The sequence below is a fragment of the Poecilia latipinna genome, unplaced genomic scaffold, assembly GCF_001443285.1.
Source record: "Poecilia latipinna isolate Pla-1442-1.1 unplaced genomic scaffold, P_latipinna-1.0 Scaffold1500, whole genome shotgun sequence".
Classification (NCBI taxonomy): Eukaryota; Metazoa; Chordata; class Actinopteri; order Cyprinodontiformes; family Poeciliidae; genus Poecilia; species Poecilia latipinna.
In genome coordinates, this window is record NW_015114116.1 from 42,888 (window position 1) to 53,487 (window position 10,600).

At 35.3% G+C, this 10,600-nt stretch overlaps 2 protein-coding genes and 1 long non-coding RNA gene across 3 annotated transcripts in view; 2 read left to right on the plus strand and 1 right to left on the minus strand.

The window, feature by feature from the left end:
- The first annotated feature begins 1,330 nt into the window (after positions 1-1,330).
- Positions 1,331-7,545, plus strand: LOC106963171 (uncharacterized). The gene is made up of 3 exons (XM_015057931.1): positions 1,331-2,223; positions 3,440-3,917; positions 7,088-7,545. The coding sequence occupies exons 1-3, from the start codon at positions 2,166-2,168 to the stop codon at positions 7,428-7,430; spliced, it is 879 nt and encodes a 292-aa protein (XP_014913417.1). The 5' UTR covers positions 1,331-2,165; the 3' UTR covers positions 7,431-7,545.
- Positions 3,612-6,200, minus strand: LOC106963173 (uncharacterized). The gene is made up of 3 exons (XR_001428136.1): positions 6,054-6,200; positions 3,807-3,897; positions 3,612-3,702 (listed from the first exon to the last, which is right to left on the minus strand). It is a non-coding gene; the product is annotated as an uncharacterized LOC106963173 (long non-coding RNA).
- Positions 7,546-9,421: 1,876 nt separating the features above from the next.
- Positions 9,422-10,600, plus strand: part of ints4 (integrator complex subunit 4) — a 17,909-nt gene continuing 16,730 nt past the window's right edge. The window contains exon 1 of the mRNA XM_015057930.1: positions 9,422-9,560. Within this exon, the coding sequence (XP_014913416.1) occupies positions 9,507-9,560 (54 nt within the window). The 5' untranslated portion in view covers positions 9,422-9,506. The remainder of the gene's footprint in view (positions 9,561-10,600) is intronic.

The following is a 10,600-nucleotide window of genomic DNA, read 5'->3' on the forward strand; positions in this document are numbered from 1 at the left end:
CACACACATACAACATACACCATACACCCAATATTATAGGTCAAATCAAGTTTCCGCAGAGCAGGCGTGGTGCCGGCTAGATACAGTGTTTTCACCACAACGTGTCACAATTACACTTCCTAGAACAAAGGAAGAATAGAGGCAGAAAAGATGCAAACGACAGCATTTCACACCTCAGACCAGAAGCAACGCTTGAGTAACAACAACAAAAGAGATCAGAAGATTTTTTTATTTTTTATTTCAGTATAAGAAATGCCAGTTCTACCAACATCCTGTAACATCTCTGGGCAATAACAGACTTTCCAAAGACAACCAAAGGTCAACAGTTAAAACAGTTCTTAAGTCTCTTTTATTGTCTGTTTTATCGTAAGAAAGCAAATAAACTAATGTAAAATATTCATTGTAAAGTGGTGTTGTGTTAGAGAAATGTGAAAATCCTAACATATAAAATTATATTCTGTCCAATATTAACAGAATCTGTTTGATAAGATCTAATCTTCACTGATCACAAAGATGCTTCAGACGAGTCAGACGTGTAAAAGTACAGTAAAACCTCAGATGCTGCAATACGACTAATGTCACAATTCATAACAAAAGTTTTAATATACTCAGTTATTTATCTGAGATTTAAGGTGATGGGCTTCCACAAAGTAGTGCATGATTAAAAAGTGGAACAAGAAAAAAAATTAAAAAGTTTTTGTACAAATAAAAGCTGAAAAGTGTGGCGTGCTTTTGTTTTCAGCCCTTCTCAATCCATTTTTTAAAATGCTCCTTCACTGTAATTACAGCTGCAGATCTTTAGGATTGCATCTCCAGCTTTGCTCATCTAGAAACTAAATTTTTTCTTCTGTCTTTGTAAAATAGCTCCAGTTCAATCAAACTGAATGAAAAGTGTCTGAAAACAAAAATATTCAAGTCTTGCTACAGATTCTTTTGTTGGATTTTGCTCTTGTTGTAAATTCAGGGTTGTAATCCTTTAAAAATATTTTTTTTTCCAATCTTAAATAGGTTTTATTTCAGTAAATTCCTGTTTATGCTGAAGAAGTGTTCCCACAGCATGATGGAGCCACAGCCGTGTTCCAATGTGGGGATGGTGAGTTAAGGATGATGTGTTGCTCCTAGTTTTTGTTTACTTTAATTCATATAGTTTAAAAAACTGTCATCTTCCTGTTTCCCAAAGATACGTTGGGCCATCTAACAGTTAAGTGTGACATAAAACAAAGCAAATATACAAATCAAAAATATCATTTTACCGTTATCCTACTGTCAGGTGTCAAAGCGTTCACCGTCAAATGAAGGAAAATAAAAGTGTGAAAATTATTTCTCAAAGCCAAATTGATGCTGACGAGCATTTATTTATTTTTATTTTAATATATTTGCATTTGATGGACTCTGGGCAGAGATTTGTTTAGAATAGTAAGATGATACTTTGCTCACTGCACTGCAAAAACACACAATCTTTTCTAGTTTCTATTGCAAATATCTTAGTACAGTTGAAATACAACAAAACTAACTGACAAGTAACTTTTCAGTAATACCTTTTAGTAAATTATTTCATTGTATAGATTTTTATAAAGTACTAGATCCACTGACAAATAATTTCACTAAACAAGACATGTAAACATTTGCCAGTTGCTGGGTTGCTAGGTAACGGGGCTGGGCTTGGCTGTGGTTGCTAGGTAATGGGGCTGGGCTTGGCTGTGGTTGCTAGGTAACGGTGCAGTGGATCTAAAACCTTTTCATGAATTTTAAGATATTATCGACTTAAATTAAGCTGCTATATCTTTCTGAAAAGTTGCCTCTAAGTTAGTTTTCTCTCATTTCAAGTGTACTAAGATATTTGAACCAGAAACTAGATGGTGATATTTTGTGTTTTTGCAGAGTGTGTCTCAAACGCTGAGCTAAAACATGTGTGTGTGTGTGTGTGTGTGTGTGTGTGTGTGTGTGTGTGTGTGTGTGTGTGTGCGTGTGTGTGTGTGTGTGTGTGTGTGTGTGATTGTCACATAGAGGATGCTGTCCCCTGCTGGCCGGCAGGCTGCAGATGATGCTGCCGTCCCGTTCGCTTCAGGTTCACACAGGAAGTGCAGAACTGCTTTCTCAAGAGTTTTTGTTGCAGAATAGCTGAGAGGCGACCAGAGCGGCAGTGCAGAGGTGGAATCAAGAACATGATGGGGTTACAAGTCTTTATCCGACTCCTGCCGCTCACATGTCTGCTCCAAACGGGTAGGATTCTTCATTTTGGTCTCATCTGATCGGGTTTTATGGTCTGGGTTGGTTTTTTATTAAGAGTATTTAAAGGTTTTGCAAATGGACTAAACTTCTGTTACATCCTAAATGTACAGATGTATTTTTCTTATATTTGTTTTAATTTATTATTCTAATATTAAATGTTGTGTTTTTATTATAATTAGTAGCAATAAAGGCACCAGTCTGTGTGTCAGTGTATATGCTACAAAACACAAACTCTTGCCAAGTTTTTGTTGCTCTAGTTTCTAGTTCAAATATCTTATTGCACTTGAAATAAGACAAAACTAACTTACAAATAAGTTTTTCACAAGATATAGGAGCTAGTTTGAAGCCAATCATTTCTTAATATTGATTAAAACAAAGCATATTTTGATGGCAAATTTTGTCACTTATAACATGGAAAAATGTCATGACTGAAATAATCTGCCAGAACTTACCTTATAATAATAAGATATTTACATGCCAAAGTATTAGGGCCATACTAAGAAAAAACAGAAAAAAGTCACAATATTATGACTTTATTCTTGAAATATTGTGACACAGAATGGCTCTAATATTCAATTATACATTTGCAGGAGAAGCTAGACAAAAATACTTATGATTTTGTGATTTTTCAGTGTACAACATGTTTCATACTGCAAAAACACAAAATCTTACTTAGTATTTTTGTTCTAGTTTCTACTGCAAATATCTTACAAATAACTTACAAGTAACATTTTAGCCAGATATAGGAGTTTGTTTTCTGTAAATAATTTCTTACTATTGATTTTTAAAAAAAAGTACTAGGTCAACTGGCAGATTATTTAATTTATGATAATAAATTTTCCCATCTTATAAGTTAAATAATTTGCAAGTGGAACTGGAACTTTTTAAAATCAATATTAAGAAATTATTGACTGACATATTGGAAATTACTGGCTCCTACATATTTCTGAAAAGTTACTTATAAGTTAGTTTTGTCTTATTTCAAGTGCACAAATATCTTGCACAAGATATTGGACAAAATATTTTTGTCAAATCTATAGTAAGATTTTCTGTTTTTGCAGTGCACTTAATGAATTGAGTTACTTCATTAAATTAATTTTCTGATTTAATGTACTTTATTTTCTAAGATCATTAATTTAAGTTATCTTCCTTTAAGAGGACATGACAGAAACTCCTGGCGTAACGCTGCTTCCTGTTTTGCCTCCAGGTGTGAGGAGTGTGAAGGATTCGGTGTTTGTTTACAGCAGAATCGGAGACGTCGCCCTGCTGCCCTGCACCAAATTCACCTCCGCCGGCTGCTCCTCCATCACCTGGACCTTCTTCAGAGGCGGCCGGGTCCGTTACACCGAGGAGGTGACCGGAGGGCGGGTCAACCTCGACTCGGACAAATCCAACAGAACCGCCGTTGCGTCCAACTGCTCCCTCGTCCTCAGCGACCTCACCATGGAAGACGCGGGTTCGTACGTGTGTCTGGAGAACAAGGAGGCGGTCACCGACGTCTACCTGTCGCTGCTGAGCGTCAGCTTGGGCTCGCCGATCACAGATCTCCGGCCTGGAGGGAACCTCTTCCTCACCTGCATCCTCTTCACCTACTACGACGCGGGCAGCTGCAAGCCGTACTCCAACGTGTTCAGGGTCAACTGGCTGGATGAGGACGGAAAGCAGCTGCACAAAGACGACAGAAGGTTCATGAGAGTGAAACATGTTACAAAGATCAATGCTGGGCTGAAACCATTAATCGGATTACACTGCAAAACACAAAATCTTACCAAGTACTTTTGGTTTAGTTTCTAGTCTAAATATCTTAGTTCAATTAAAATAAGACAAAACTAACTTACAAGTAACTTTTCAGCAAGATAAAGATAAAAAAAAGTTTTAAATCCACTGGCAGATTATTTCAGTTACAAGTGGCAGTTCAATTGTAATAAGTGAACAATTATTTTTCAATAATTATTTAATTATTGACTATAAAAGCTCTTATAACTTTTTTGAAAAGTTACTTGTAAGTTACTTTTGTCTCATTTCAAATGTATAGAGGTATTTGCACTAGAAACCTGACCAAAAATACTTGGTAAGATTTTGTGTTTTTTCGGGTTGGTGTTCAAACCATACTTGCGTAAATGTTTTACCAAGTATTTTTGGTCTAGTTTCTAGTATAAACATTGTAGTAAACTTGAAATGAGACCAAACTGACTTACAAGTAACTTTTCAGGAAGATACATGAGCTTGTTTTAAGCTAATATTAATTAAAAAATACTAGTTCCACTGAGAACAACAAGGGAAAAAGTCTTTTTATAGGTGAAAAAATCAGCTAGTAGAACTAGTACTTTTTAAAAAAATTGATATCAAGGAATTATTATTTTTTTAAATAAGCCCCAAATCTTGCTGAAAAGTTATTTGTTACTAGAAACTAGACAAAAATACTTGGTAAGATTTTGTGTTTTTACAGTGTAATCTTGATGAATCCATTATTGAAATAATCATTAACTAATTTTGTATCAGATTCATCATTAACTGAATTACACAGACTCAAAAAAAAAAGCCATCTGATGACAAAACAACACACTCAGGGCCAAAACTGTGCAAAAAACAGACACATTTTGAATTTAAAATAAGACAATCCTTGCAAATATTTCATAGTTTTCTCTCCACCTTGTCTGGCTTAAGTTACTGTACCGTCTACATAGGGTTGGCAGTTAGCACATTTTAGGTAAATCGTTTAAAAACAGAAGAGCAGAGGCCCCAGTATCGACCCTTGTGGTTCACCTAGATTACGTTTTTGTATTGCAGATTTGACACCATTTATTTTAACACACCAATGTCTAGAGTCAAGGTTAGACTTGGACCAGATTAATGCTTGCTGAGAGAAATTTAGTTGTTTCAGTTTCATCAGAAGTACTTTGTGGTTTAAAGTGTGAAAAAGAGAGAACATAGCTAATGTAATGTTTTTACTTCACTAATCAGCTTCACTGTTCGACACCTCTGCATAGACAGGGTTATTCTACTTGTCTTTGAGTGAAACCATAATTTTCCTGTTGATGACCCAGTTTGGGCCGAGCTTCTGCTGACGGACAGATGCCTCTAATTTCACTCTAAGCAATGTTTCCCAGTGTTATAGATGCTCTGTGCTCCAATAAACCTCATCCAAATGACTATATTACCTCCTTTATGCACCATCAAGTGCTGGTTGGTAACTAACTGCATTTCCACTGTAGGTGTATGCAAATCTTTGTCTATATCACTGGTGCCCAAAGTCGGTCCTGTAGGGCCGGCATCCTGCATGTTTTAGTTCTCTCCCTGGTTTAACGCACCTGGATCAAATAATGGCCCATTAGAAGGCTTAAGAAGAACACCTACATGCTGAAAAGGTTGTTACTACCACCAGGAAGAGAACTAAAACATGCAGGATGCCGGCCCTCCAGGACTGACTTTGGACACCCCTGGTCTATATTCTGCTAATGTCAAAACCTCCACAATTTCGCAATTGCGGTGTTTCCATTAAATAAGAAATTAAATTATTATCACATGTAAACAAGGTTGCGAGATGAATTATTAAAAGTCCTGGCAGCAAAGCATGTAAACAGTTTATGATATATATTCATAATTCAGCCATGGCGCCAGCGTTCATCATCTATCGGCCATCAGATAAAATGGCCGCCGCCACACTGGGAGCGGCTACGTATGCTGTGTTTAGGGGGAATTGTAGTCGGCAGTTTTACAAATGTTGTATGGATTAAACACGTCTTTTTTTTAACTGTGTGATGCTGTGAACTGCACATTGTCCGAAAAACAAAGCAAAACAAATACTATTATCCTCCTACAACTTCCTGTCGTTTTCGTTGTTATTTGCGATGTATTAACGGCCGACTGTTGATCACGTGACTCGTCTGACGTGAAAAAAGTTTCCATTAGAGTTTTGAGAAACACATCGATACAGCTGAGAAACCACCTCATCGAGGCGCAAAAACGCTTCTCTCTCTCTTTTTAATCAAAAATGTGAGTTGTTTTTTTTTGGTGAAATTGATGTGTTTTCATTAAGTGAATTTATTTTTGTACTTCCAATACGGGCATTGTTATAGTTAATGGAAACGCAGAAAGCAGTGGATCAATGCTAACATGGTGAGATAGCTAGTTTAGCTTCAAATTCCGTCTTGAGATTTTATTTGTAGTTTCTCAACTCTACCTCAAAAATGTTGTTTTGATTTGCTCTCAAATGATAATTATTAAAGGTTTCCACCACAGAAGTCATTTCCAGCTAAAATCTGAAGATACAAAGCAGCATTCATGCTAAAAGAAAGTAATATTTATTGAATAGTGACTAAAAGTGAGAAAAAAAATCTAAAAGTTGATGTTTCTTTAGATATTTTTGAAGCATTGTCTGTGGGTTTTTGAAAGGGATCCCCAGCCTAAAGCTAATGGTGACTAACTCATTTAAAAGCTTTCACTGTAAAAATTATCAAATATTTTTGTCTAGTTTCTAGCACAAATATCATAGTAAACTTTAAATAAGACAAAGTCTTATTTACGTTGAGTAATAAAATGTTACATTTAACATCATACATTAACAAAAGTATCAAAAAATTCCTTTACAATATTAGCACCACAAGATCTGTGATTTTGATTGAAAAAACCACAAAAGCAATCATAAAATTTATTCATATTTTAACAGTTTAATGGGCTTTATAAATACATACAACCGGCCCTTTAAGAACATTCAGATTTTTGATATGGCCCAAAATGAAACTGACTCTGACGCCCTGCGCTAGACCTATTCAAAGTGTTGGATGATAAGATACAATCTATGCTGAAGACCTTATTATACAGAATATAAAATATGTATTTTGTTGCTGTGCAGGTACAAGCTGACTGAAAACACTCGGTGCAATGTCACTCTACGCATAAAGCTGCAAGCGGAGGACAACGACAGGAAGTGGAGCTGTCAGGTGGACACCACAAAGAACAATAAAGTTACATTTCTGAACTTCAGATCCTCCTTTCTGTTTCAAAATGCCCACACGGACCAGACTGTGAAGCTGCCAGTCACAGAGGAGTGTCGTGCAGAGCTGCCCATCAGCCGGATCGTTCTGTGTGCGGTTCTGCCGCTCATGGTGTGCATCGTGGGATTCTTCACATGGAAATCAGAGCACAAGAGAGCAAAGACCTCAGCTGCTGTCATCGAGCTGCAGGATGTTTACTGACAGACTGTACTGAACCATTTGCTGCAAAGAAACTGTAAAATGCAGAATGGGTCTTTGACAGTCCACCTAAAGTGAAGAAAATAGACAACTGTCCCTTGACACACTGTAAGAACACAATTTTACCAAGTATTTTTTGTGTGGTTTATCTGAAATAAGACAAAGCCGACATACAAGTAACTTTTCAGCAAGATTTAGGAGCTTGTTTTCAATCAATAATTATTGAATATTGATGAAAAAGTTCTAGTTCCACTGGCAGATTATTACAAATGGGCGCAAAACTTTGTAGAAAAAAAACACAATTTCACAATTGTGGGATTTACATTTAATAGATGCAATTAAAATCATGTTTCTTTAAGTTTGTCCAGGCTATAAATCATAAAAAAAACATTTTACAACATCATTCTCCTACCACTTCCTGTCACTTTCTTTGTCTTTTCCACCAGTAGTAACATCTGGCTGTTGATCACATTTTGATACAACCATAAAACAATCTCATTCTAGCTGAACATTTTTTTGAAATAGCCAAGTTTCCGTTAAGTGAATATATTTTTGTAATTCCAATTTGCACAATTTTATGGTCAAGGTAAACACATCTACTCATAACAACACATTTTCCCACGTTGTTAGTGAAATAATCTGCCAGTAGAATTTGTACTTTTTGTAAACGGTCAAGAATTATTCACTTAAAACAAGCTCCTATATCTTACTGAAAAGTTACTTGTACCTTGGCTTTGTCTTATTTCAAGTGTAATAAAATATTTGCACCGGAAACTAAACAAAAATACTTGGTAAGATTTTGCAGCTGTTTGACACACATTGTGCTTCAGTTAGATTATCTTAGAGGAAAATGTTTGCTTATTAAAATGTTAACCTTGCAAACGAGCTGCAGATATTTCAAGATTTCTTTTTCTCCATGCAGCTTTAATTGATTTAAAGTCAAGCTGTTCTCATTTGGAATAACTCTCATTTTAGTGTCACCTCCTCTTAGTTCTCATATCAAACTTTTTACTTGACGCTGTTACTTTGCTGCTCCTGCATTAAAGTAACACTGAAGTGCAGAAGCATTAGTGTTGCAGCAAATAAATAGGAAAGCGCTGCACTACTTTGCAAAAGTAGTCATACTCCAGAAGCTTTTTCATATTGTTTAATGCTACAGTCACAAACTTTAATGTATTTCATCTGGATTTTATGTAACAGACCAACAAAAAGTAGAAAGAAAGTAATAATAAAAATCATAAGCGTGCTGTGCATTTGCATCCTTACTCTACCTCTAAATAAAATCAATTGCAAGTTTAATTCAGTAAATCAGTACATTGTGTAACTCCAGCTGTTTGGTAAATGCCTCAGAGGTTTGTTTATATATTTAATTAATATTTATGTCCTATTATAACAGCTGAAACTAATACATATCCTGCAGAGCATAATGCTACAGTACGTTAGATCCTAAACATGTTATTTTAAAGAATGACTATCTTATTTTCTTGATTGATTAATTTGGTTTATTTTAGCTGAATCAACGAGAATTTGCAGTAAAATAATTTGAAATAAAGAAATACTTAATTGGAACAGTGATTTTTTTCAAAATCTCTTTCTCTTTCTTACTGTTTATTCAATGTCACATGCTGTTCTTATTTTTTAAATTATGTAAAGCACCTTGAAATGCCTTGCTGCTGAAATGTGCATGCAAATAAAATTTGATTGATTGATTGATTGATTGATTGATTGATTGATCGATTGATTGATTTTATTCATTCTTCCACACAATTTTGGCTGATTTTTGGTTATTTAAATATCAACATGAAATTGGTTAATTAAAACAAATATTTGTTAGAAAACTTGATAAATAAAATGGGTACACCTAATTCTTTCAATAAACATTAAACAATCTGTAAATAACAATTTATTAAAAGATATAAATCGACATAAATATGTACATAAAGTGAAAGCGTAATTTACAAAAGGAAACTGAACATTACATTCACGTTCCACTCTGGTAGTATGAGTTCTTACGGAAACCTGAAAGGGACAATTCTGTGTTGTTGGTGTGAAACATCAGCTAGCTGCTTTAGCTAGAACATGGCAGCACATTTGAAAAAACGAGTTTATGAGGAATTTTCCAAAGTTGTTCAGGTCAGCACAAGATGTCGTTTGTTTTTCTCGCTTCTTGTTCAGTTATAAACCAAACCGTAAAAACGGGGAAATATGCCGACAAGATAACTAGCTGGTTAGCTAACGTAGCATAGCAACATTCAACCAGACTCAGTCAAAACTCACTTTATAACGGTTACTGTGCTCTTTGGATCGTTTTAATCGGTTCAAATATAATATTTGGAATTGATTTCAGTCTATCATGTTTCAATTATAGCCTGAGTTCCGGACTGAGCCAGTTAGCCCTCCTTAACTAGCAGCTAGTTTATAAATACAAACTGACACAAATTACGTGTATAATCTGTTCTGACAGGTTAAATTTATCGGTCGTTGAAAGCAGATAAGAAAATACAAACCACGTTTTAATGTGACGTTTTGAAGCGAAGTAAAAAAAAAAAAGCATGACTTTTCATGTTTTTAAACTCTGTAAAACATGGCTTGCATTTGTATTCAGCCCCACTGAGTCAATATCGTAGAGTCACATTTTGTGGGATTATACCTGCAGGTTTTGTGGTGTATACATCTCTACAACTAAAAACATATTTGCACATTACTCTTTGCAAAAATAACAAGAGTTCCGTCAGTTGAAATGAAATATTGCCTGAGTTTAAAATGCTTTGCGTCATTAGAAGGAGAATAAAATAAAAACCCAGCAAAAAACATTAAATCACAGTGACATGTTTAATAACTGAATACGATTCATGATGTTACAGTTGTTATTTATCAAATTTGGCTGTAAACAAATGTTTTCTTTAGCAGTGATTTAAAAAGGGACTCAGTGTTTCAGCAGTTTTGTAGTTTTCTGGACGTTTGTAGTAAAGGAACATAAAAACTGAATGTTGCTTGTGGTTGTGGGGATGCAGCGTAGGCTGCAACCAGAAATCTGAGCTGATTGACTTTTTATTCAGTCCTGTGAAGACACTGTTGCAGTAGTCAATGCGACTAATTAAATGCATGGATGAGTTTCTCTAGATCTTGCTGGGACTTTCGTACTTTAATCCTGGAAATGTTCTTCAGGTGGT

Bases quoted from the DNA above. Each gene is read 5' to 3' on its own strand.
- LOC106963171 (XM_015057931.1), top strand. From the start codon at position 2,166: ATGATGGGGTTACAAGTCTTTATCCGACTCCTGCCGCTCACATGTCTG. The intron at 2,224-3,439 runs GTAGGATTCTTC...TTTTGCCTCCAG, and splicing joins CACATGTCTGCTCCAAACGG to GTGTGAGGAGTGTGAAGGAT. The intron at 3,918-7,087 runs GTTCATGAGAGT...GTTGCTGTGCAG, and splicing joins CTGCACAAAGACGACAGAAG to GTACAAGCTGACTGAAAACA.